The 26,479-nt window shown below is 51.3% G+C and overlaps 1 protein-coding gene across 7 annotated transcripts; it reads right to left on the bottom strand.

Moving 5' to 3' along the window:
- Positions 1–475: 475 nt before the first annotated feature.
- Positions 476–19,043, bottom strand: ECE2 (endothelin converting enzyme 2). Of its 7 annotated transcripts, none has more exons than XM_074404625.1 (19): positions 18,152–19,042; positions 17,652–17,876; positions 17,316–17,451; positions 16,600–16,860; positions 16,017–16,141; positions 15,743–15,889; positions 15,503–15,568; positions 9,806–9,994; positions 8,312–8,454; positions 7,831–7,945; positions 6,371–6,481; positions 5,205–5,303; positions 5,022–5,099; positions 4,077–4,180; positions 3,766–3,876; positions 3,573–3,640; positions 3,203–3,393; positions 2,994–3,089; positions 476–2,365 (listed from the first exon to the last, which is right to left on the bottom strand). In XM_074404625.1, exons 1-19 carry the CDS (start codon positions 18,188–18,190, stop codon positions 2,189–2,191), a joined length of 2,481 nt encoding a protein of 826 aa, XP_074260726.1. In that variant the 5' UTR covers positions 18,191–19,042; the 3' UTR covers positions 476–2,188. The 7 variants fall into 7 exon arrangements, with proteins under 7 accessions (XP_074260726.1, XP_003927007.1, XP_010335935.1 ...); XM_003926958.3 differs by having other exon boundaries at positions 16,600–16,815; positions 18,152–19,041; XM_010337633.3 differs by having other exon boundaries at positions 17,790–17,876; positions 18,152–19,041.
- Positions 19,044–26,479: the final 7,436 nt, after the last annotated feature.

Raw genomic sequence — 26,479 nt, 5'->3', positions numbered from 1 at the left:
ACATGGTGAAACCCGTCTGTACTAAAAATACAAAAGTTAGCTGGGCGTGGCGGCGCGCACCTGTAATCCCAGCTACTCAGGAGGCTGAGGCAGAAGAATCGCTTGAACCCAGGATGCAGAGGTTGCACCAATGCACTCAGCCTGGGCGACAGAGCGAGACTCCCATCTCGAAAATAAAAAATACAGATAATTGAGATTGGACTCTTTCCACTGTTTTGCTGTGGTTCTCATTTCATAGGTGAGGAAACGGAGGCTCACAGAGGTTAGAGAACAGGCTGAGGCTCACAAAACGATCAGAGCCTCCATTTCTGTCGGGATCTCTTTGACTGCAGTGAAGTAGTTAGGGTTAGATCTGTAAAATGGAGACTAGAGTACTTGTAAAGCACGGTTGCTGTGAGCATTTGGTGAACTCATGAAGGTGAAAGTACCAGTAGAAGACGAGTCACCTAAGGGAAGAAGAAACTTCTCATTCATCTTTTCTTTCTTTCTTTTTTTTTTTTTTTTTTTTTTTTAAGAGATGAGGTCTTGCTATGTTGCCTAGGCTGGATTTGAACTTCTGAGCTCAAGTGGTCCTCCCACCTCAGCCTCCTGAGTAGCTGAGACTAAAGGCGCACCATCTCACCTACCTTATTCATTTTTCTTTTTTTTTTATCACCAGTGCCGGACACATTGTTGATAAATCAATATATTTTTAAAAACAAGCCTATGAATATATAAATTAATAAATGGATGAATGAATAAAGAAATGAGCCACCTAGCACAGGAGCCTGGAACACAAGAGGTATTCAATCAATGCTCCTCTTCCCTCCCTCACTCTGGAGGGTAGGGGCCATATGGGCAGTCTCTGTGCCTGGCACTTGGTAGGCCTGATGAATGTGTATAGGTGGAATGACCGACTCTCGGGAGCTCTGAGCCTTTGAGGTCAGGAGGAAATGTCTGTCTTTTCAGCTACAAGCAGAAGCCAGGGCTCTGAGCTCTGGGAGTCAGGCAGTGACGTGCTACCTTGGCTAGGGCTTACTGTCACTGCAGGGCAAGGGCCACCCATTGTCCAAGCCCACCCTGGCGTAGTAGTTACCCAGGCTCAGTGTGAGGCTCAGCTGCGTGCCCCAGTGGAGGGAAGCGGCAAATCCTTCCAGCTGCCGCGCTGTAGAACAGCTGGGGATGGGGCTTCGGGCACCAGTTAGCAGACAATATAATCTGCCCAGCCCGACTCAACTTCCTTCCATTCCTCCATCTCGCCTCTCTTTCTCTGTCTTCTCTGGGCTTCAAATCTCAGTGCCCTGTATCTGCTGAGTGAGTGTTGAGAAGAGTGGTTGGCATACAGTAGTTGCTTTGTAGACACTGGTGGAGTCAGTGAATGGATGCATGGAAACAGGACTGAAGGAAGAGACGGGCTGATGGATGCATGTCTATTTATTGGCACAGGGTCCTATAGGGCCAAGACCACACCCTCCACACCCTCTTTTCTGTAAAAATAAACTCTGTTCTTCCTTCTCTCTGCTCTGTCTGCTTTCCTGCTCGGTCCAGGGAGACTCAGTCACCTGCTAAGGCTTGAACCCTAAGACACAGGAACCAGAACCCCCTACACATATGCACTTCCCCTCTCAGCCCAGGGAAACAGGGAGCAGCCGGGGGCTTTCAGAGGCCCTTGGGCTTCCACTAGGAGCCATCAGTGAAGGTCAGCAGTGGTATTGGGAGCAGGGGCATGAGGAGCACAGGGTGGGGTGGGGGCAGCCCCTGGAAGTGGGGAGCTGAGTCCACCCCTAAGTGTGCATGAGCGAGCCTGGGGAGGAGCCCGGGAGGTCCACCACCCAGGCCTGCATGTCAGAGTGGGGCAGGCACGGCAGGCCCGGTGGCCGCCAGGCTGAGTGAGCTTGGGGCCAGAGGAGGCAGACTCCTTTCTGTGGGAACTGGCCTCCCCGCCCAAACCTCTTCCAGGCAGGGTGACGTGGAAAGATGTCACAGTGAATGGTGGGGGCTCTGCTGGAGGCAGGGGCACCCCCAAAGCAGAGGCACAACGTGGTGACTGAGAAGGGACCGCACTCGTGTCACCGTGTCACCGGTGGTGAGGAGGGATTAAACCCCGCCCAGTTTGCATGTGCTTCCTTTCAACCCAGGAGCAAACGGCCTCGTCGGGAGAGCTGCCCTGGGTCCGGGGACAACCGGCCATTTCTCCCCTGGTCCAGGTCTACCACACCTCGCACAGCTGCCCCGGGTTCATGGGGGAGCCGACGGGGCAGCTGAAGTGCTGCAGGAAGTCGCGGGAGTTGGAGAGGGTGCCCAGCACGCGGAAGCGGGCAGGGCTGTGGGGGTCAGTCACCAGCCCCTCGTGAGAGCTCTCTGGTGTGCGGACCGAGCACCACACCTGCAGGCCAGGACAGACGTGGGGGCACATGGGGTCCAGTGTGCAGCCGGGCCTGAGGGTCGGCTACAGCCATCCCAGAGGCACAAAACCACCACCGCTGCCGCCCCTCCAAGCACCTTTCAAAACTGCCCTGGACACCAGGTTGCCTGGCGCAGACTCGGTAAGGGGAAAACGGTAGCCCCGGAAGCTGCCGGCGGTGGCTCCCCGGCGGTGGCTCCCCAGCGGAGACTCTGCCTGCATCCTTGCTAAGCCACTTACTCTATCCCTGGGCTGCGTCCCAAGCTTTAGTTTCCTACATGACTCCCTCACGGGAACAGCATGAGGATCAACGTCTGCCCCCTTTGCCACCCTTTGCCCCGCCCTGTACCCCCTCACGCACGACAGCCCTGCCCTTTGTGCTATGCAAAATCCTACCAAGGCGTTCTCCTGCTCAGGCCTCTTCAGGCTGCCTTCGCGGCCCTGGCCGGCCAGGAGGCTCCGGGCACAGGCCTTCCCAGCCCCATTCCCCAGCCCCTTTGATGCGTGCCCCACTAATGACATACTCACAAGGGTATGACATGCCCTAATGACATACTCAGAAGGGAGCAGGACAAAGGGGCAGACCCCAGGCTTTCCGGCAGGGCAATACCTGGGCAAATCCCACGAAGAAGAGCTGGTGGTTGGTGAGCCCCACGGCTGGCAGCTGCAGCTCCTCCCCATGCTTTCTCAGCCACGCTTCATAAGCCTGGGGACAGAACGGGGGGGCAGCGAGTCCGTCTAGGCCTGGCCCCTCCACCCGGCAGCCTTTCACCCCAGGCCGGCCGGCCTCAGCCGCTGGAGGGCTGGCGGGCCACTCACGTTGTAGGCAGCCTTCAGCCCCCCGTTGTCGGCGATGTTCTCCCCCAGCGTCTGGCGGCCGTTGAGCCTCTCGCCATTGACCTGGTATTGGTTGTACTGCTCCTCCATGCAGGCCGTGTGGTTGCGGAAGGCGGCCAGTGACTCATTCTGCCACCAGGGCCGCAGGTTCCCTTCTTTGTCATACTCGCGCCCTGAGGAGAACTCAGCTTCGCACCCCACCAAGACCAGAGCGCATCCCTTTGGGGCAGCAGCGCCCCACCCAGCCCTGGGCCATGGGCTACAGGGCCCTTGGGGGCTGCATCAATGTCCCAAGCCCTTGCACGAGTCACTGGGAATTCTAGGCTGGTGGGGACGATGCCATGGGCCCTACCTTGGTCATCAAAGGCATGTGTCAGCTCGTGACCCATGACCACACCGATGCCACCAAAGTTCAGGGCCCTGGCAGGTGAGGAATGGCAAGTGAGGCCATGGCGGGGGCACTTCTGAATCCCACCTCCAGCCCTGCTCCCAGCTCAGCCACAGGCCCAGGCCCCAGCACCCAGCCCCTCCTGCTTCAGACACACTTGGGGTGGTTGCGGGCATAGAAGGGGGCCTGCAGGATGCCTGCGGGGAAGACCATCTCGTTCTTAGTTGGAAGGTAGTAGGCGTTCACTGTCTGGGGGGTCATGCTCCACCTGGCGGAGGGAGAGGGAGATGCTGAGGCTCCCCACTCCCCCGACACTGCTCCCCTCCCAGCAGCCCTGCCCGACCTCCTGCAAGGGCTTGGGGCCTCCGGGCCTGGGACCAGTCTTGCCACCCTTTCCCCCATTGTGGGAAACCTTCCCCCAGCCCTCCTGCCACCTCAAGTGTCAACGCCCACCCCACTCATTCTCACTGGTCTCGGCTGGGAGGTTTGCGGAGCTGGTCAGCCATCACCTTAGCAGAGAAGTTGTACAAATTCAACATGTTTTGGAAGAAAGAATCTTCAGAAACTTCGTACTATGGGGAAAATGGGAAGTAGAAAGCAAGGAAGAGAATCCACTGGAGAAGACAACAGCCCCAGTTTGGCTACTCAGCACCTCTCCAAACTTCAGCGTCCTCAACTGTAAAATACCTAGTAAACTATAACTGGCAATATTTAAAGGGCATTTATGTCACAGGTGCTGGTTTTTGTTTTTGTTTTGAGACAGAGTCTTGCTCTGTCGCCAGGCTGGAGTGCAGTGGCGTAATCTCCGCTCACTGCAACCTCCACCTCCCGAGTTCAAGCGATTCTCCTGCCTTAGCCTCCCAAGTACCTGGGGCTACAGGCGTGCGCCACCACACCCAGCTAATTTTTGCATTTTTTGTAGAGACGAGGTTTCATCATGTTGGCGAGGATGGTCTCGATCTCTTGACCACGTGATCTGCCTGCCTTGACCTCCCAAAGTGCTGGGATTACAGGCGTGAGCCACTGCACTCGGCCTTACAATTGCTGTTTTTTTTTTACATACTGCCTTCATTTATCTCACAACCCTATGAGGTAGGGACTAGCAGGACCCCTATTTTACAGAAAATGAAACCAAGGCCTAGAGAGGTTTTCTTGAAGATTACAAAGTTAGGGCTAGAAACAGGATTTGATTAGGCTTGACTCCAAATCTCTGCTCGTTAACACTGTATTTCACTGCTGTTTGACCTGCAGCCTGACACACAGTCAATACTTAAAACAATGCTGGTTACCTCCCTCTGCCTCTAACAGAAACCAACACGCACCTGTTTCCCAGTGCTTGAGCCCGGATTACTAAACGCAGGGAACAGTGCCCCCTACAGGGATAAAGCAGTACTGATGAGCACAGGTACTCACCCCATCATAAACATCATCCAGCTCTTTGGGCTCCAGGATGAAGTCTGGGAAACCAATCATATCATAGATGGTGTCTGCCTGAAGAGACCAGGTTAAGAGTTTGTTTCCTTCCCCAGCTTCCTAGCAACACTGTATCCTTCAACCCCACCTCAAGATGGCGCCCCAACTATAGCCACCACTCACTTTCTCCTTGGCTGCCTGGCGGGTCTTCTCATCCATCCAAACCAGCTGTCCCAGTGCCTCCTCAAATGCAGCCCGGATTTCGCTTATCATCCCCTCTGCCTGGGAGGGAGGAGACACAAGTCAGCCTCCTCCTGCACTGAATTCATCCTTGCCCCCCATCCACCCTGGTGCCCCGCCCCTGTCCCTCCAGGGGAAATGGGAATGCCTAGACTCATGAAATATGGCTGGGCACCTGGAGAGGGTGAGAAGAAACCCATTTGTAAAGGTACTGGGATTGTGGCTGGCTTTTTTCCTAATTAAATAAATATTTTAATTGACAATAAGTTCATCAAATTAAAATTAATATTATAATTTAGTTTTGTGCAATGATTTTTTTTGGGGGGGGGCATGGAGTCTGGCTCTGTTGCCAGGATAGAGTGCAGAGGCACCATCTTGGCTCACTGCAACCTCCACCTCCCGGTTTCAAGCGATTCTCCTGCCTCAGTCTCCAAGTAGGTGAGATTACAGGCACCTGCCACCATGCCCAACTAATTCTTGTATTTTTAGTAGAGATGGGGTTTCACCATGTTGGCCAGGCTGGTCTTGAACTCCTGACCTCAGGTGATCTGCCCACCTCAACCTCCCAAAGTACTGGAATTACAGGCATGAGCCACTACACCTAGCCTAGTGCAATGATTTTTATCTGATTACAAAAAGAGGCATTCACAGAAAATTTGGTAAATCGAGAATTGAATAAGAAAACAGACTACTTATAAATCACTCATTCACAGATAAGTCCTTTGAACTTTTTTTTTTTTTGAGATGGAGTTTCACTCTTGTTACCCAGGCTGGAGTGCAATGGCGTGATCTCGGCTCACCGCAACTGCTGCCTCCTGGGTTCAGGCAATTCTCCTGCCTCAGCCTCCTGAGTAGCTGGGATTACAGGCACGCACCACCATGCCCAGCTAATTTTTTGTATGTTTAGTAGAGACAGGGTTTCACCATGTTGGCCAGCCTGGTCTTGAACTCCTGACCTACTGATTCACCTGCCTCAGCCTCCCAAAGTGCTGTGATTACAGATATGAGCTGCACCAGGCCCCAGTTGCTTTTCTCTATGTCCGTACATATATGAACAGTTAATTTTAAATAAAACAGCGCACAGTGTTGAAAGTATCTCGTAGACTCACAATTTCTTTGCTTTGCCGGTCGAATGTGGCCTTCACGAAGAGGGAGCCCAAAGCAAAGCCAAGGGCGTCATCTGTGTGGGAGATGCAGGTCTGCCACCGTGGCACACACGACTGTGAAGAGACAAAGAGCCAGGCCCCAGGGATGGCTGTGTTCTCCAGTCAGAGGGCCTTTCCCGACTCTGGGGCTAAGCAGCCCTTCTCAGTTCTAGACAACAGAGTCCTGGGTTTGCTCACTGCCACATTTGTCTTTTTTTTTTTTTTTTTTTTGAGACAGGGTCTTGCTCTGGAGTGCAGTGGTGCAATCACTGCTCACTGAAGCCTCTGCCCCCAGACTCAAGCAATCTTCCTACCTCAGCCTCCCAAGTATCTGGGACCGCAGGTGCATGCCACCACGCCAGCTATTTTTGTTTGTATTTTTAGTAGTGATGGGGTTTCACCATGTTTCCCAGGCTGGTCTCGAACTCTTGAGCTCTAGTGATCTGCCGCCTTGGCCTCCCAAAATGCTGGGATTAAAGGCATGAGCCACCGTGTCCAGCCTGCAGTTGCCTCTTAACTGGACACCCTGACTCCATTCTCATCCTCCCTTCCCTGCAGCTCCCTCCATCTTCCATTTAGCCACCAGAAAGGTCATCTCATGCATAACCTAACTGTGTTTCTCCTCTCCATGGCTGCTCCCATGGACCCCCTTCTGTGAAGGAATCAAGGCCGAACTTCTTGCCACAACACTCAGGTCCCTTCACGAGTGCCCCATGCCCACCTTGCCAAACCCCACTCGTGAAGGGACAACCCCACCTCTCAGTCGCCCTCTTCTCAAGCTCATGCCAGAACACTGTAAAGCCACCATGTTCCTTTTGACCTCTAGGAATTTGCACATGTTGCTCCTTCTCTCTGGAATGCCCTTCTCCCCCGCTTTCCTGGCAAACTCATCCATCACATGGCACTCTTCAGAGAAGGCTTTTCTGATGCCCTTCCCCCCCAGGTGAAATGTGCAGTCTCACCTCTGTCTTGTTGTGCAACGGTCTTTCACTCAACGTGAGCACTTACCACCACAAAGTAGAATGTGCTTGTTTGCATGTCCACTCCCCACACTTAATGGGGAATCTTGAAACGGAATAAGGCACTGATTTATTATATCTTCTCCATTCTCATCATCTAAGATGAGTGCCTATACATACCATGTGCTATGCAGGTGCTTCCCTTACATTCATTCTCCTAATTATCTTCCCTACAACCCCCCAAGTTATTCCTGTTCTACAGAGCAGGAAATAAAGCATCAGAGAGGCTAGGTGACATGCCCAAGGTCCTATAGGCTAGAAAATGAATGAGTTGTGATTGGAACCCGATTCAGCTTCATTCCAAATTCTACGCTCCATACTATGCACCTGTGCATCATGAGGCAGTGACGTGTGCAGCATCGGCTGGACTGGGTCAGAATGGGGAGGCAAAGTCAGAGAGCCCACCTTCTTAGTGCCGTACAGGGTCTCCAGCAGCTTCTCTTGTGCAGACTCAAAGCGTCGGTCCAGGCTCGAGGTTGTCTTTTGCACCAGGTTCCAGATCAGGTAATTGTTCAGGATGCTGGCACCCAGACCAGAAAATAAGAAAAGGGCAGGTGGGGTGCTCTTCCCACGCCCCACACCAGCCCCCCCAGGAACACACAGGCTGCAGGAGTCCCAAAGGGCATGTGTGGAAACTGAGCTGTTCCAGGGTCCCTCGTTTGCCCCAGGGCCACACACCTGCCTGTAGAGGTCAGGTTGGAGAGAGGTGTGGGAATAGCACCCCAAAACCCTAGCGCAGAGGAAAAGCCCAGAGACATTCTAATTCGATGCTTGGAAGGCTCACAGAATTACCAAATGTTGTTCTGTCTGGCTGTGCCAGTCTGCTGTGCCCAGCCTAGGTAGAGACCTCCACGGAACCCACCCTAACCTTGGGCTCCCCCCACACCTGGGTTCCGTGCGGTTGATGAGCTCTGACACCTGCTGCAAATAATCCATCCCATACACCACCACGGGCTCAGAGTCACTCAGCTCCAACGGCGACAGCAAGAAAGACAGAAACTCAAGCCAGTCCATGGAGGGCGCTAGAGCCTGAGAGAAAAAAAATCTCAGGCCTCGCCTGACTCGCTTCCAGCAGAACCTCCCCCAGTGTATGCTGTAGCCTGGGAGCCCTTCCCATTGCCATAGCAACAATGCTGGCTGTGCAGTGACTCCTTCTTGTCATGTACCCTTTTCCAGGCCTGGATACCTCCAATCGGGGAGCCCAGCCACTTATTACACAAGGAAAACCACCACGTGTGCTGTTCAGCTGGGGCCTAGATATTCAAATATTTTCCTAACAATTGATAAAATGCCACTCCCCTGACACCCCCTACCTACTGGCTTCTCCTCCAGAACCGCATCCCATCCCAACTTTTCCATAATCCAACACCTAAAGTGTTAATGGCCTGGCACGGTACAGGCCCCCCAGTAGAAACTTCCATTCTATTCTTTTTTTTTTTTTTTTTTTTTTGAAACAGAGATTCGCTCTTGTCGCCCAAGCTGGAGTGCCGTGGCGTGATCTCAGCTCACTGCAACCTCTGCCTTCCAGGTTCAACTGATTCTCCTGCCTTCCGGGTTCAACTGATTCTCCTGCCTCAGCCTCCCAAGTAGCTGGGATTACAGGCATGTGCCACAATGCCCAACTAATTTTTGTATTTTTGGTAGAGATGAGGTTTCACTATGTTAGCCAGGGTGGTCTCAAACTCCTGACCTCAGGTGATCCACCTGTCTCGGCCTCCCAAAGTTCTGGGATTACAGGCGTCAGCCACCACACCCAGCCTATTCTGACTGTTTTGTGGACATCTCATATAAGCTATTATACTTTTTTTTTTTTTTTTTGAGACAGAGTTTCGCTCTTGTTACCCAGGCTGGAGTGCAATGGCGCGATCTCGGCTCACCGCAACCTCCGCCTCCTGGGTTCAGGCAATTCTCCTGCCTCAGCCTCCTGAGTAGCTGGGATTACAGGCACGTGCCACCATGCCCAGCTAATTTTTTTGTATTTTTAGTAGAGACGGGGTTTCACCATGTTGACCAGGTTGGTCTTGATCTCTCGACCTCGTGATCCACCCGCCTCAGCCTCCCAAAGTGCTGGGATTACAGGCTTGAGCCACCGCGTCCGGCAGCTATTATACATCTTTAACACAATCCCTCCATGCATGCCCCGGCAACAAGAAAGGGGCCAAAGGATGGCCATTTAGGCCAAAACGAGAGGTGGCCTAAATGGATACCATTTTTCTTCCCAGGAAAGCAACAGTGCAACTGGGAAGCACAGAAAAGTGAGGGAATGAGGAAAGGGCTGGCTGCCAGGGGAACACGGCATGGACGGAAGCTGGGTGGTCCGTGTTGGGGCTGGCCCCTCTCACATGTCTCCAGTCCCCTGCCTGCCCCCTGCCTGCCCCACCTGCAGCTCTGAAATGCTCATCTTGTGATAGATCTTCTCCTCGTCGCGCCGCTCGTCCTGGGGCACCGTGATGTTGGCCAGTTGTATCTCCAGCTCCAGCACCTGCTGCATCTGCTCCCTTGTGGAGGCGGGCCGCCCGCCCAGCAGCACCCCCAGCTCCTCCATGTAGTCCAGATAGGCAGTAAGCACCTGTCAACGCCCGGGTGATCCTCAGAGCCCAGGAACAAGTCTTGCCCAAGGCTGAGATCTGTTCTCACCACCACCTCTGCTCACTATTTCTTCCCTTCACGCTTCTTCTGGAAGCCTTCCTGGATGACCTGTTTCATTTCTGACATACAGCTTACTGCCATCGGCTAGGTATTGTTTACTTACTTCTGTGCTTGTTTATCACCTATTTCCCCAGGGAGAAGGTGAGCTCCAGCAGAGCACCGTGCCAAGTTACAGTAGCTTACTCGCCACTGTGTCTCTAGGGCCTAGGACAGAGGAAGTGCTCTGCAAATGTTTGTCTGGCGGATGAGCCTCTTCTCATACTGCTTTGCCTTCTTGTTTCCTAGATCTCTGCTAGTTGTCCCAGCCCCTCAATGACCATGTGCCTTCACGGAACAGCTGATTGGACCTCACAGGGAATCGGGGCCATGGTGTCCTCAGGTCTCTTCTACCTGTCATCCTGCCATGCCTCAAGCTTGCTGCTTTCTCCACTACCTGCTGGTCTCCCAGGGAGAGAAAAACATGGAAAACAAATATTTAGGCCGGGCGTGGTGTGTTGAGAGCGAATTCTGACGTGTGTGATAAATCACATTGTTTGCTGAGGGCGGCGGCAAGGAAAAGCTAGTCGGCCCCTCAGAGCAGAAAACTGCGTAAGATGTTCTAAAACAGTAACCAATATGAAAATGTCTCACACCAGATGAATTAGTTCTTTGAACACAGGATATGTGACACTACCTCAGTTGTTCCCTCGTAAAGAGTGCTTTCTAGTTTATCTTTAAAATACAGTGAACATACACTAGCTGCCTGGTTAGTTTACCTTTAAGCTGTGAAAGAACACAGAGCATCTGCTTGTTACACCTGTCACTGGAATGTGAAGAATAAATATGCCCAGAGTCTGCTCTGGGCTTTCAGCTAGCAATGCTGTCAGCCCCCTGATCACCCACCTTTACTTTCTATCTCTGTGTCTGTTTCTTAATTCCTTCAGCGCCGCCTGGGTTGGGGTCTCTGAGGCCAAGCTGGTCTCGGCAGCAGTGGCTCACACCTGTAATCCCAGCACTTTGGGAGGCCGAGGCAGGTGGATCACCTGAAGTTGGGAGTTCGACACCAGCCTGACCAACATGGAGAAACCCTGTCTCTACCAAAAATACAAAATTAGCCAGACATGGTGGCACATGCCTGTAATCCCAGCTACTCAAGAGGCTGAGGCAGGAGGATCACTTGAACCCAGCAGGCAGAGGTTGTGGTGAGCTGAGATCATGCCATTGCATTCCAGCCTGGGCAACAAAAGCAAAATTGCATCTCAAAACAAAAACAAAAAATGAAATATTTAGTGACCACTTCTGTAGACATGCATCAGACTCTCTGTTAGAGGCTTTCCACACAGTGTATCTTTTCCTCGTCACACAGCAACTTCATGAAGTGGAGATGAGTCCCTTTTCACACCCCAGGGGACACGCTTGGGAAGGTGACATGGCTTGGCTTCCATCGCAAACCAGCAGATGGCAGAGTGAGAATGTGGCCCAGGCCTGATGACCCCACGGCCAAGATAGCCCTGGCCCTGCATGGGTCTGGTACAAACTCATGCGGCCTCATCCCAACTGGCCCTGAGGCTCCATGAAGACAGCTGTCTTTGCTTTGTTCACCACTGTAATTTCAAGTCTAAGCGCAACTGTCTGCCACATAGTAAGTGCTCAATAAATATCATTTGAATAACAGGACGAAAACCTGCAAACAGATGCTCAACACTGCTCTGTGCCAACGCCCTTGGCCCTCCTCCCAGAAACCACTTCCCACTCAACTTGAAGACCCACCTGGGCTCCCTTAATCGCCAAAGGCCATCCCCTCTTCTACTTTACAGAGAAGTTTTAGATCCCTTAACATCCATTCTCTGTATTTCAAGTTCCTCCTGTCCCTCACCTCTCCTCTTCCTTGCGCTGGCATCAGAGGAAGAGGTTTGAGTACCAATCCCTGTCATCCCAGCTCCTGAGGGGAACGGTTAGCTCAACCAGTGACCTCCCCTTACCCCTTCTCCCCTACCTCCTCACTTTCAGCTTAATGCTTACTTCTGAGGCTCTCCTGAACCCTGCTTTACTCGTAGTTTTTGTTTGTTTGTTTTTTGTTTTTTTGAGATGGCGTCTCCCTCTGTCACCCAGGCTGGAGTGCAGGGGCACAATCTCGGCTCACTGCAACATTCACCTCCCGGATTCAAGTGATTCTCCTGGCTCAGCCTCCCCAGTAGCTGGGATTCCAGGCTCGGCCACCACGCCTGGCTAATTTTTGTATTTTTAGTAGAGACGGGGTTTTGCCATGTTGGCCAGGCTGGTCTCAAACTACATCCGCCCCCCTCGGCCTCCCAATGGGCTGGGACCACAGGCACGAGCCACTGCACCGGCCTACTCTTAGTTTTCATCCTATCTTTTATTTTATTTTTTTTGAGACGGAGTTTTGCTCTTGTTACCCAGGCTGGAGTGCAATGGCACAATCTTGGCTCACCGCAACCTCCACCTCCTGGGTTCAAGCAATTCTCCTGTCTCAGCCTCCCAAGTAGCTGGGACTACAGGCGTGCGCCACCATGCCCAGCTAATTTTTGTATTTTTACTAGAGACGGGGTTTCACCATGTTGACCAGGATGGTCTCGATCTCCTGACCTCGTGGTCTACCTGCCTTGGCATCCCAAAGTGCTGGGATTACAGGCTTGAGCCACCGCGCCCGGCCTATTTTTCATCCTATCTTAACCTTTCGCGTTGCATCTTTCTCTAGATTCCAGCACAGGAGGCTTCTTGAAGGCAACCAGTGGCATGCTGACAGCCAAACCCGGGTCTCTCCTGTTGCCCCTTCCGAAGGGTTGAATGACGTGCTCCTCTCCCAAACTGCAAACATCTCCTCTCCTGACTCAGGTGGTATCAAAACCGCACATCTGTTCACATCCCTTTTGAGTTTCCCTTTCTATTTCCTTTGAGATGAATCCTAAATGTGGCCCACAGTGCTCCCGCACAGTGTGAGTCTACGGGCCTGTCCAGACTCCCCTCGGCCCACACTCCCCTCCTGCTCTCCCTCCCATTGAGAATGGCCAGTGGGCCATACGCCTTCCCACCTTGGAGCCTTGGCATAAGCTATTCCCTTTGCAGAGCTCTCTCCCTTCATTGCAGCCTATCCGCACCCCGGGACTAGGCAGGTTCCTGGTACACTTGCTCTCAGAACCCTATGCTTCTCCTCGATTATAGTCCTGGAAACAGGACAACTGAGTAGCAAACTGTTTCGTGTCTTCTCCTCCACTTAGAGGGTAGTAGAAATGTCCTGTTCACCACGTGCCTAGAGGAGGGTCTGGCCAAGGAATGCTCAGTAGATGTTTCTGAATGAATGCCAGAAGGATAAATGGTTGTCTTACTCCACAGCAGTCTCTTTGGCTGACTCTCTTTCTTCCACTGCCCTTAAAATACAAGGATCTCCTTCTGTCCTTTCTCCGTCCTCCTCCTGTCTCTCACCTCTTCAAAGCCTTAGTTTAGGTTTCTTTTTTCTTTTTGAGATGGAGTCTTGCTTTGTTGCCCAGGCTGGAGTGCGGTGGCACGATCTCAGCTCACTGCAACCTCCACCTCCTGGGTTCAAGCGATTCTCCTACCTCAGCCTTCCAAGCAGCTGGGATTACAGGCACCCACCACCATGTAGGGATAATTTTTGTATTTTTAGTAGAGGTGGGGTTTCACCATGTTGGCCAGGCTGGTTTCGAACTCCTGACCTCAAGTCATCCACCTGCTTTGGCCTCCCAAAGTGCTGGGATTACAGGTGTGAGCCACCGTGCCTGGCCCGTTGAGGTTTCTAAGGAGATGCACCTCAAGCTTCTGGACACTTTCAGGCTTGTTCCCTTTTCAGAACTCCACAAGGCTTTCCCAGCTGCCTGCTGCCCTCTCTGTATGTAAGGTGCCCAGGTCCCACCAAACTCACAAGTCTAAAAGGAGCAGCTTTCATACCCTGAGCATCTGCCACATGCCGGAGCGTAAGTTTGTACCCCTAACCTACTCCAGACACCCTGTGAGGTAGAAGATGCCACGATCCCCTGTTTACAGATGAGGGAACAGCTCAGAGAGATTACTCGACTTGCACCAAGCAGCAGAGCTGAGGCTGAAATCGGGCCTGACTCCAGAGTCTCTCCTATTCCTGTGGCATGGCATTGCCTCTTCTTTCCCGACGTACCCTAAGCTGGTTCTTCCTAAAGACACCCCTAATTCCCAAAGGACTCCTCCATTCCCCCATCACTCAAGTGTACAGCTTCGGCCGTCTTCACCTCCTCCCTCCTCTAACATCCAGGCACCAACAAGCCGTGATTCTGACTCGACGATGTCTCTTACAACTTCCCCTTCCTACCATTCCTTCTGCCGCCTCCTTCATTTGGGACCTTCCTGACTCAGAGCACGGAGTACCGCAGAGACTTCATTCATCTCCAGGCTTTCTTTCGCACATCTACTTTCACACCCCAAACAAACTGACTTTCCAAGGCACTGCACTCCCTCCCTGCTTCGGAGCACGCGCTGGGAGCTGCAGAATCCACTCGGAGTGTGCTATTCAGGGTTCCCTCCAGAACCCGTTCCTGCCCACCTCTCCAGCCTTTCATCTGCCTTGAGTTCTATATTTTACCACAGTGGACCCCTTCATGGTCCAAACACACTGAGCCTTTCCCTTGTCAACACTTTTTTTTTTTTTTGAGACGGAGTCTCGCTCTGTCACCCAGGCCGGAGTGCAGTGGCGCCATCTTGGCTCACTGCAACCTCTGCCTCCTGGATTCGAGCAAGTCTCTTTTTTTTTTTTTTTTTTTTTTTTTTTTTTTTTTTTTCAGAGACCTTTGCCTCAGCCTCCCAAGTAGCTAGGATAACAGGCGCCTGCCACCATGCCTGGCTAATTTTTGTATTTTTAGTAGAGACAGGGTTTCACCATGTTGGATCGGCTGGTCTCGAACTCCTGCCCTCAAGTGATCCTCCCACCTCAGCCTCCCAAAGTGCGGGGATTACAGCTGTGAGCCACTGTGCTTGTTTAAACTGTTCTTTCTACCCAGCATGCCCTCATGTACTCCTACGTATTCTACAGGGCCGGCTCAAATGCAGTCTCTTCAGGGAGACTTCGCTGGCTCCCTGAGTCTCTCCCGAATCCTCGGGACCCTCTCGTGAGCCTTGTTCTCAGCTATCTGGGTCCATGAACCCATCAACACTGAACGCTTCCTGTGATGATGGCTCTGAAACTTACATCTCAGAATTCCCCCACTGCACCTGGCACACAGTAGGTGTCTATGAAACCTACTAGAAGAATAAGAGGAAGGAAGAAAGGAAAAGGGGAAGAAAGGGAAGGAGGGAGGAAGAAAGGGAGGAAGGGGGCAGTTAGTTCACTAGGTGACAGGACAGGCTCACCTTCCCTGCTCTGACCCTTGGCAAAGGGAAAGGTCAACAGGGATCAGCCCAGCTCAGCAAGGGGTAGGGATGGGATTCGGAGGATGTCCCTTACTTTCTCATTGGCAGTTCTGTTTAAGTAGTAATCCCGAGAGGGCAGGAAGAGCCCAGACTGGTCCACCTGCAATGGCAAGGAAAGGAGGTGAGCCCCTGCTTTCCCCACCGTGGGAACCTGAACTCCCGAGCAGGGGTTGGGGTGGGGGGGTTCAGCCCAGCCTGCCTGTCACAGGGGAGGGGAGTCTGGGTTCAGCAAAAGGGTCCCTAAGCCTCTCCCCATCCTTCCCCAGCTCATCACCTGGATAACATTGCTGTTGGAACTCTTAGAGTCAGCACTGACATAGACGGTGAAGAATGGGGTAGCCCTGTAGGTCCCCGCTACTGCCTTCAACACCTCCATAAAGTTGTCCTGGTCCCAGGGCCCTGTAATGTTCCACCCGCCGATCTGTGGAGAGACCATAAGCGGAATGCATAGCACAGGAAATCCCAAAGCTTTCCGGGCCATCTCCTCTCTCAAGGCCCCTCCTGCCCTCCCCACCCATCCCTGCCACCAGCCAGCGCAGCGGCCCTACCTTGTCAATGAGGTCTCTCAGCGGCTGGGCTCCCAGCTCCTCAATGCGCTCCACCTGTAGGCAAGATAGGTAGAAGCGCTGTGTCTTCTGCTCAGCTTCACTGCTGGAGTTGAAGGTGGTGTTTTCTGTGGGGCAGAACACAGGGTCCAGGTGGCCATTATGTTCACTGCTGAGAGGGAGTCCCTGGCCCTTGCTCGGTTCCTCTCCTTGCCTTGTCAATGAGCAGTCCTCCTAATGCAGACCCAGGAAGAGTGTCTGAAACAGCAAGCCGTGGCTTCCTCTCCCCGTCCATGGAGACCCTCAAGGATATCTAAGCAGTACAGACTCCCTGGTATCTACCACACCGTGACCGTCCTCCAGACAAGTGCAGAGAAGCGCCCTCCGTGATACCCAGAGTTCTGTCCCTTCAATCCCATCCCCCCTTCTCAAGAGTCCCCTGCTCTCTGCCTCCCCACCCTCTGGGGTTCACAGAGCCACCCATTGCTTCACCATCCATGGACATTGACTATCTGCTCAGTGCCAGGCCCTGTGCTAGGCACAAGGCACAGAGGTGGCCCACGGCCTCCCTGCCAGCCCCACTCACCAAGCAAGTGCTTCAGTATGGCCTGGTTTTGGTCCCAGAGGCTGTTGAAAGTGTTCCAGCGAGAATGCCCATCAGGCAGGGGGTTCCTCCGAATCCAGCCCCCACAGGAGAACTGGTAAAAGTCCTCACAGGGGCTCACCCCTCGGTCCAGGGACTCTAGGATTTTTCCAGCCACTCGAATGCAGGCCTCTGTGAAGCAGGTGCTGTGGGATGGGTCTGTGGCAGGGGACATGGCCGGAGGGTAGGAGACTGTCAGTCTGTCTGGAAGAGGCAAACTCTTTGGAAGGGCCATGACAGCAGGAAGGTTGTGAAGAGAAAGCAAAGCCGGGGGGCTTTTCTGCAGGGAAGGCTGCCCCCCACCAGGGAAAATCTGTTTTGTTTTGTTAACAATGGTGTGATCTCAGCTCACTGCAACCTCTGCCTCCTGGGTTCAAGTGATTCTCCTGCCTCAGCCTCCTGTGTAGCTGGGATTACAGACTCACGTCACCATGCCTAACTAATTTTTGTATTTTTAGTTGAGACAGTGTTTCAGCATGCTGGTCAGGCTGGTCTCAAACTCCAGACCTCGTGATCCTCCCACTTCGGCCTCCCAAAGCGCTGGGATTACAGGCGTGAACCACTGTGCCTGGCCATCCCCAGCCGTGAAAAGCTTAGAGGCCCTTTGGCCTCCAGAACCCCTAGTTCTGAAGGCTGAAGACCAGTGTGGGCCCACCTACCTCTGTGGTACTGGACCCCCAGGGCCACAAGGCAGCCCAGAAGCAGTGCAGCCAGGAGTAGAGAGACGCCTGCCAAGACCAGCTCCAGCTGCGTGCGGGAGCCTAGCAGCTGCCTTGTCCCCTTCCGGAATCCCACCTGGGGAGCACAGGGGGCAGAGAGCCACTGAGCTGCAGGACAGGGATCCAAGACCCCCAGAGGGCGAAGCCACAGGCAGTTTCCAGAGCCATGGAGCAGAGACTAACGGGGTTAACTTTGGGCCCAGGGGCAATGAGGCCGGCGGGTGAGTTGCGCCCTGGGCCTGTTTTGTGCAACGTCATGGCTTCGAATCGCCTCACCAGAGTCCTAGAGCAGAGGCCAGAGATGGAGCGGAGGTGGGGGCAGGTGACCCTCCAGAACAGCCCAGAGCTCCTGGGTGTGCCGGGCGTCATGCCAGGGCTGGGGCCTGGTGAGAAAGGGGAAGCCCCCTGGCCCACCTCCACGGCGTCCGGGGAGGCCCCGCCCTCTACGGGGGTCTCGGGTGCGTCTTCATCCCGAAGCGTGGCCCGTTTGTACTCCACCATCTGCCGGACAGTCGGGGTTGCCAGCCGAGGTCAGGCAGAGAGGGCTGTTTGCCCACGACCCTGCCCCTTGCCCCGTGCCTCGCGGGCCCCTCCCTTCCCACCTGCCCCGCTCTCCGTCCGTCCGGGCCTGGGGTCCCCCTGTCACCTCCCCACCGGCCCCGGGACGCGGCCCTACCTCCGCCGGCCCAGCGAGCCGGGCACCACCTGCCCCTCCGCGGCCGACCCCTCTGCCTCGACCTCCACCCGGTCCCTGGAGCCCCGGGGCCCCCGCTCACGTTGCCGCCAGCTCCCAGCTCCTGCAGCGCGACGTTCATGGTGGAGTCGGGCCAGGCGGTGCTTCAGGGCTCCGTGCGGCTGGCCCTCTCCCGGGCCGCGGCCCCGGTCCCCTGCTCGGCCTCGCTGCCACCCGCCATCACGGCCGCCGCGCAGCACCCACCCGTCCCCCTCGCTCGGTCGCGGCAGCCCCCGCCCCACGCGGCGCCCCGCCCGGGCTGGGGGGAGCATGGGGGAAAGGGAGGAGCGCGCCGAGGCTCTCCGCAGGCTGCGGCTGCCCTCCAGCAACACCCGAGACCCCTCCGCGCTTCATAGTCTGCCCCCATCTCAGCAGCACCCTCCTGCAAGTCACCCATAATTTATTTTCCTGGAAAAAGTCATGAAATGCAACCAGGCCCAAACCTTGCTAATACTCCTTGGCCCACTTCCCCCAGATTTCAGGCGCTCCCATCCCCTTGAAGCACTTTAGAGAAATTATGCATTCACATCCCCCCAGGAGGCCACACAGCCCCTCTTCAGCCGACAAATCCAGAGCACACAGTTCACCCACATTCAGGGTGTGCACGCGGTACTTACCTATGTGCGGAGAGCACACAGACCCCAAGGACACGGGCAGGCACGACGCCCAACACACAGTCCACACACACGTAGACACCCACGGGATGTACACACACTGCATACTCGCACACACACAGAGCCCACGCACACATACACCGTGCTTCTGTATGTACACACAACACACGCCCCAAGTGCAGGGCAGCACACACTCCACGCACCCAGCCTACGCTGACTCCACTCTCACATGGTGCTTCAAGATCTCTTCCACTCTCCAGGATGACTGCTCTCATCAGATCATCTCATGAAGGGAGGGTTACAGATGGCGACAAATTGGCAGGGAAAAAAACAGCCATGCACAGATATTTAAAGAAAAGACGTGCTAACACTTCTAACTTGGGGAAAGCAAACCGTTTTATTTGGGAGATTTACAAGGAGAAAAAAAATTAACACCAAGCAATATTTAACTGAAAAGCAATAGTGTGGCACCCATGCATCTGCCATCTGCCTTCCATATTGTCATTCCTTAATCAGGCCTGGTGTTATTGCAGTCTGCTGCACTGAAAAGTGCCTCGTGTTTTTACAATTTGAAAAAAAAAAAAAAAAAAAAAAAAAACGGAAAAGAGAGCGCGATTCATCTTCCTCTCCCCATCCTCCACCCCCACTGAGAGAGTACAAGAATTTGACCTGAGAAGGCTTGAACTGGTAGCATATACATAATTCATTTATTTCTTTCTTTTGTTCTTTTTTTTTTTTTTAAGAGATGGATGTCTCACTTTGTTGCTCAGGCTGGAGTGCAATGACATGATCATAGCTCACTGCAGTCTCAAATTCCTGGGCTCAAGAAATCTTCCCACCTGAGCCTCCCTAGTAGCTGGGACTACAGACACGTGCCACTGTGCCTGGTTAATTAAAAAAAAAATTTTTTTTTGCAGGAATGGGTCTCACCATCTTGCCCAGGCTGGTCTTGAACTCTAGGCCTCAAGCAATCTTCCCAACCTCGGCCTCCCAGTGTGCTGGGATTACAGGTTTGAGTCACCATGCCTGGCACGTAATCCATGCATTGACACTCACCTCAGTTCTCAGCCAGCTTGCTGCAAGAGGCTGTAACACAGAATGTTCTTGCGACTGAGAAAGAGTGGTTAATGAACAGATCAGTCTGAGAAGTGTTGGATTGCTTTTGTTGGCACTTCTCACCCCAAAATTGCGTGGTTCTCAAACAAGAGACAGTACAGTGTCACAGTAAGGATAAAAGATTCGGGATTCAGCCTTAGTGTCCTCATTTGTAAAATGGAAATAAGAAGAATGCCTATTTCAGGCTGCACGTGGTGGCTCATGCCTATAATCCCAGCACTTTGGGAGGCAGAGGCAGGTGGATCACCCGAGGTCAGGAGGTTGAGACCAGCCTGGCTAACATGATGAAACCCCTCTCTACTAAAAATCAAAAAATTAGCTGGATATGGTGGCACACACCTGTAATCCCAGCTACGTGGGAGACTGAGGCAGGAGAATCGCTTGAACTCAGGAGGTGGAGGTTGCAGTGGGCCAAGATCGTACCACTGCACTCCAGCGTGGGCAACAAGAGCAAAACTCTGTCTCAAAAAAAAAAAAAAATAATAATAATAATAACACCTACTTTAAAGGTTAGTCATGAGAATTAAATGAAATAGTATAATACTTGTAAAGTATATGGGATAGTGCCTGGCATATAATGGGTACTCAATGTGTTTTTTTGGTTTTGTTTTGTTTGAGACAGTTTCATTCTGTTGCCAGGCTGGAGTGCAGTGGCACAATCTTGGCTCACTGCAACCTCTGCCTTCTGGGTTCAGGCGATTCTCCTGCCTCAGCCTCCCAAGAAGTTGGAAATACAGGTGCGTGCCACCAAGCGCAGCTAATTTTTGTATTTTTGGTAGAGATGGGATTTCATCATGTTGGCCAAGCTAGTCTTGATCTCTTGACCTCGTGATCTGCCTGCCTTGACCTCCCCAAATGCTGGAATTACCGGCCTGAGCCACCACGCACGGCCTGCAATGTGGTTTTTAAAAAAACTTTAATTATTATTATCGTTCAAACTTTATAGGTACAAATGGTAATTGTAAGTCTGGAGGAAGTCTATTTCCCAGATGGTGGGGGAGGCAGGTGAGTTGTAGGTTAGGAGGGGGTTTTTGGGCAAGGAGCTTTAACGCCCAGCCATACTGGAAACTGCATCCGAAAGGCCTGAGAAATCTACCCGGGACAAGTCTCTGGAGTTGCTCCCGTTCACTTTGTTTATAGTGTGGCATCGCAGCAAACATCACAGGTGCAGTGACGCAAACCTAGACCGTGTAGCCTGCTGTACACCTGGGCTATACGGTATCCCCTTTTGCTACTGGGCTACAAACCTGGGCAACGCGATACTGTGCCGAATGCTGTAGGCAGTTATAACACGGTGGTAAGTATGTGGGCATTTACACATAGAAAAGGTACAGTACAAATACAGCATTATAATTTTTGTTTTTGTTACAGAGTCTTACTCTTGTCACCCAGGCTTGAGTGTAGCGGCACTATCGCAGCTCACCACAACCTCTGCCTCCAAGCGATTCTTCTGCCTCAGCCTTCTGAGTAACAGGGACTACAGGAGCATGCTGCCATGCTCGGCTCATTTTTTTTTTTATTTTTAGCACAGACAGGGTTTCACCATGTTGGCCAGTTTGGTCTTGAACTCCTGACCTCAAGTGATCCGCCTGCTTTGGCCTCCCTAAGTGCTGAGATTACAGACGTGAGCCACTGTGCCTGGCCTACAGCATTACAATCTTATGAGACCACTGTTATTATACATGCAGTCCGTCATTGACATAAAGGTTGCTACGTGGTGCCTGATGGCATAATGAAAGCTACTGCGTAGGGACCGCCTGGCAATGGGATCATTAGCAATATTCCCATGGTCACTGCAACAACACACTGGAAATAGCAAGCTCAAACAGCCCTTTACTATGTGGCAGCCACAGCTCTAAGTGGTTTACATCTATGCACTCATGACACTTATGAAGCCACTCTACAGATGAGGAAACGGAGGCATAGAAAGACTGAGAGTTATACAGCTTGTAAGTGGCAGAGCTGGGATTCAAGCCCAGGGAGGAGGACTCCTTTCTGGAGAGCAGTTTCGCAGTATGAATCAAAAGAAGGCTACACTTCCTCCCCGCATTAGTTGCTAGAGTTTTGCTACATCCCTTCCAGGAAGAGTAAGTGGAAACACATAAATTTCTAAGACAGGCAGACTTGGACTCAAATCTGGGCTCAATTCTTTATCAGCTGTATCATCTTTATCGAGTTGTTTGAAAGCTCTGACTTAATTTTTCTCATCTGTAAAATGGGAACAATCACCCCTATCTCAGAGAGTAGCTGTGAGAATTAGATGCAACACATATGAAGGAGCCTGCTGCCTGTTTTACAGTGCTCTCAGATTCACTAGGCTTGGCCTAAATGGACATTTTCTTTTCAAGCCTCCTTCATGACCCAAATCATTTCTGACTCATAACTAATCCTTTCCCTCCCTCCCTCCCTCCCTCCCTCCCTCCCTCCCTTCCTTCCTTCCTTCCTTCCTTCCTCTCTCCCTCCCTCCCTCCCTCTCTCCCTCCCTTTCTTCCTTCTTCCAATTTTTAGAGACAGGGTCTGCTGTATCACCCAGGCTGGCATTATCACAGCTTCCTGGAGCCTCAACCTCCTATGCTCAAGTGATCCTCCCACTCAGCCTCCCACCCTGGGACTACAGGTGCATATGACTGTTCTTGGCCATTTTTTTTTTTTTTTTTTGTACAGTTGATGTCTCACTATGTTGCCCAGGTTGGCCTCAAACTCCTGAGCTCAAGTAATCCTCCTGCCTTTGCCTCTCAAAGCGCTGTAGGCATGAGCCACCATGGCCAGCCCCAGTAACTATTTCTGACTACATGTTAAATACCCTATACATAAGTCTTGGAGGTGGTTCTAGTTTATAATTCTATTTTCTTTCTCTGTATTTACCATCTTTGATTCTGTTTTTCTCTCATTCTATTTTTTTCTCTCTCTCTTTTCTACTCTTCCTTTCCTACATGGATAATCTTTGCTTGGTCTTTTTTCTTATGGATAATTTTTGTTTTGGTCTAAATTGATTGTGAATAGAGAGGGAATGAACAATGGCTTCAAACACAATGTAGTCATGAAGATAACAAGAAATATCAATGAAGCCAGGCATGTTGGCTCACACCTGTAACCCCAGCATTTTGGGAGGCTGAGGCAGGTGGATCACCTTAGGTCAGGAGTTCGAGACCAGCTTGGTCAACATGGTGAAACCCCGTCTCTACTAAAAACACAAAAATTAACCAGTGTGGTGGTGAGTGCCTGTAATCCCAGTTACTCCAGAGGCTGAGGCAGGAGAATTGCTTGAATCTGGGAAGCGAAGTTTGCAGTGAGCTGAGATGGTGCCACTGCACTCCAACCTGGGCAACAGAGTGAGACTCCATCTCAGAAAAGAAACATCAATGTCCAGTATAGACAAAGATGGAAGATGTGAACACTGATATATTGCTGGCAGCTTAGAAGTTGATACAACCTTTTTGGCAATATGAGTCAAAAGATATAAAAGTGTGCACACTCTTTCACCCAGAAAATGTACTTCTAGGAAATTGTTCCAGGAAATAATCATTATCCATGGGATGTTTATATCAATTAGCTTTTGTGTGTAACAAACCATCTCAAACTAGATTAAAATCACAAACATTGATTATTTCTCATGTTCTGTGGTTCTTTGAGATTGGCCAGCTCAGCCAGAGCTAGATGGTTTAGCATGGTCTAGAATGGTTTCATTTACATGTATGGGCTACAGGTGGGATGTCTCAACAGTGTCTCTGTGTATTATCTTCTCCTCCAGTAGGCTAGCCCAGGCTTCCTCGTATGGTGGTCTTAGGATTCTCAGCAACAAAGAAGGGGCAAAGCCCAGTACATAAACACTTTTTTCAAACCTCTGCTTGCAACGCATTTGCCAATGTCCACATTGGGCAAAGCAGGTCACCTGATCCGGCCTGTTCAGGGATAGAGAAATAGACACTACTTCTTGATTGGAGGAGATACAAAACAATGTGGCCACTTTTTTTCTACAATGTTTGTTCATCACATCACTATTTATAATGCCAAAAAAATAATTGGGAGGGAATTCAATTGTTCAAGAGTAGAGGACTTGTTGAATAAATCAAACATCTATACAATGAGATACGATGCAACATTTACAAATGATAGACAAGGAGTTTACGCTGTGGGAAAACATTCCCCATATACAGTTAAGTGGAGGAGAAAAAGGTTTACAAAATCTCATTCTTGCTAAGCAAAATGTATAAAAGCATACGTTAAAAAAAATATTGGAATTTCCAGGCATGGTGAATCATGCCTATAATCCCAGCACTTTGGGAGGCCAAGGCAGAGGATTGCTTGAGCTCAGGAGCTCAAGACCTGGGCAACATAGCCAGACCTCATCTCTATTAAAAAATAAAAAAATAAAATTTAGCCGGGCATGACAACATGCATCTGTAGTCCCAGCTATTCAGGAGGCTGAGCAGAAAGGATTGCTTTAGCCTGGAATATTGAGGGTGCAGTGAACTATGATTGTGCCACTGCACTCCAGTGGGGATGACAGGGTGAGACCCTATGTCAAAAAACAGACAAGGCTGGGTGCAGTGGCTCACACCTGCAATCCTGGCACTTTGGGAGGCTGAGGCAGGTAGATCACAAGTTCAGGATTTTGAGACCAGCCTGGCCAATATAGTGAAACCCTGTCTCTACTAAAAATACAAAAATTAGCCAGGCGTGGTGGCAGGTGTCTGTAATCCTAGCTACTCGGGAGGCCAAGGCAGGAGAATCACCTGAACCCGAGAGCCAGAGGTTGCAGTGAGCTGAGATCGCACCACTGCACTCCAGCCCTGGCGGCGGTGCAAAACTCCATCTCAAACATAACACAACACAACAAAACAAAAAAGATTGGGAGTACATGAAACAAAATGTTAATAATAAATATATCTAATGACAACATATTTTCCTTATGTTTTTCTGTATAATAATAACGTTTCTGTAGTCCAACATTTACCTAAGCAGTTTATATATATGTAAGATGGATTCTACCAATATTATTGTCCATATTTTAGAGAGATGAGGAAACTAAGACACAGAGAAGCTTAATAATGTGTCCAAAGTTACAAGCAGGTAGAGGGCAGAGCCTTGATTTGAATCCGAACTTCATCATGTTCTTAACTGCTACACTATTTTCCTTTTTTTTTTGGAGATAGAGTTTTGCTCTGTTGTCCAGGCTGGAGTGCAACAGTGCAGTCTTGGCTCACTGCAACCTCCTCCTCCCAGGCTCAAGCGATTCTCCTGCCTTAGCCTCTGGAGTAGCTGGGATTACAGGCACCTGTCACCATGCCTGGCTAATGTTTGCATTTTTAGTAGAGATGGGGTTTCACCATGTTGGCCAGGCTGGTCTTAAACTCCTGACCTCAGGTGATCCACCCGCTTTGACCTTCCAAAGTGCTGGGATTACAGGCAAGAGCCACCATGCCCAACCCACTATTTTCCTTTCAAAGCCAACTAATTTGTCTGGGGCTAGAGCAGGATGTTTGATAAATGTGCTATATCACTGGTTTTAAGTCTTTTAAAAAATATATTAAGGCTGGGCTCAGTGGCTTATGCCTGTAATCCTAGCACTTTTGGGAGGCCAAGACTGGAGGTTTGCTTAAGCCTAGGAGTTCAGGATTCAGCCTGGGCAACCTGGTGAAACCCTATCTCACACAAAAATTAGCCAGGCATCGTGGAGGATCACCTAAGCCCTGGAAGTTGAGGCTGCTGTGAACCAAGATCGCGCTACTGCATTCCAGCCTGGGAGACGGGAGTGAGACTCTGCCTTAAAAATAATAATAACAAATAAAATAAAATAGTAACATTTAAAATATATTTAAACCAGGCTGGGTGTGGTGGCTCAAGCCTGTAATCCTAGCACTTTGGGAGGCCGAGGTGGGTGGATCACGAGGTCAAGAGATCAAGACCATCCTGGTCAACATGGTGAAACCCCATCTCTACTAAAAATACAATAAAATTAGCTGGGCATGGTGGCGCGTGCCTGTAATCCCAGCTACTCAGGAGGCTGAGGCAGGAGAATTGCCTGAACCCAGGAGGCAGAGGTTGTGGTGAGCCGAGATCGCGTCATTGCACTCCAGCCTGGGTAACAAGAGTGAAACTCTGTCTCAAAAAAAAAAAAAAAAAATACATATATATATATATATATATATATATATATATACACACATATATATATATATTTAAACCTTTTTACTGCAAATGTAATATACTCTAGAATTATATCGAATAAAAGATGAAATTCATGGCCGGGTGCCATAGTTCATGTCTGTAATCCCTGCACTTTGGAAGGCCGAGGTGGGTAGATCACAAGGTCGGGAGGTTGAGACCATCCCGGCTACCATGGTGAAACCCCATCTCTACTAAAAATACAGAAAATTAAGACTGGGTGTGATGGCTCAGGCCTGTAATCCTAGCACTTTGGGAGGCCGAGGTGGGTGGATCATGAGGTCAGGAGATCGAGACCATCCTAGCCATGGTGAAACCCTGTCTCTACTAAAGTACAAAAAATTAGCTGGGTGTGGTGGCACAGGCCTGTAGTCCCAGCTACTCAGGAGGCTGAGGCAGGGGAATTGCTTGAGTCCGGTAGATGGAGGTTGCAGTGAGCCGATATCATGCCACTGCACTCCAGCCTGGCGAAA

The sequence above is a fragment of the Saimiri boliviensis genome, chromosome 8 (assembly GCF_048565385.1).
Source record: "Saimiri boliviensis isolate mSaiBol1 chromosome 8, mSaiBol1.pri, whole genome shotgun sequence".
NCBI classification, from domain to species: Eukaryota; Metazoa; Chordata; class Mammalia; order Primates; family Cebidae; genus Saimiri; species Saimiri boliviensis.
Note: the sequence above shows the minus strand (reverse complement) of the source record. Positions and strands in the feature narration are given on the sequence as shown.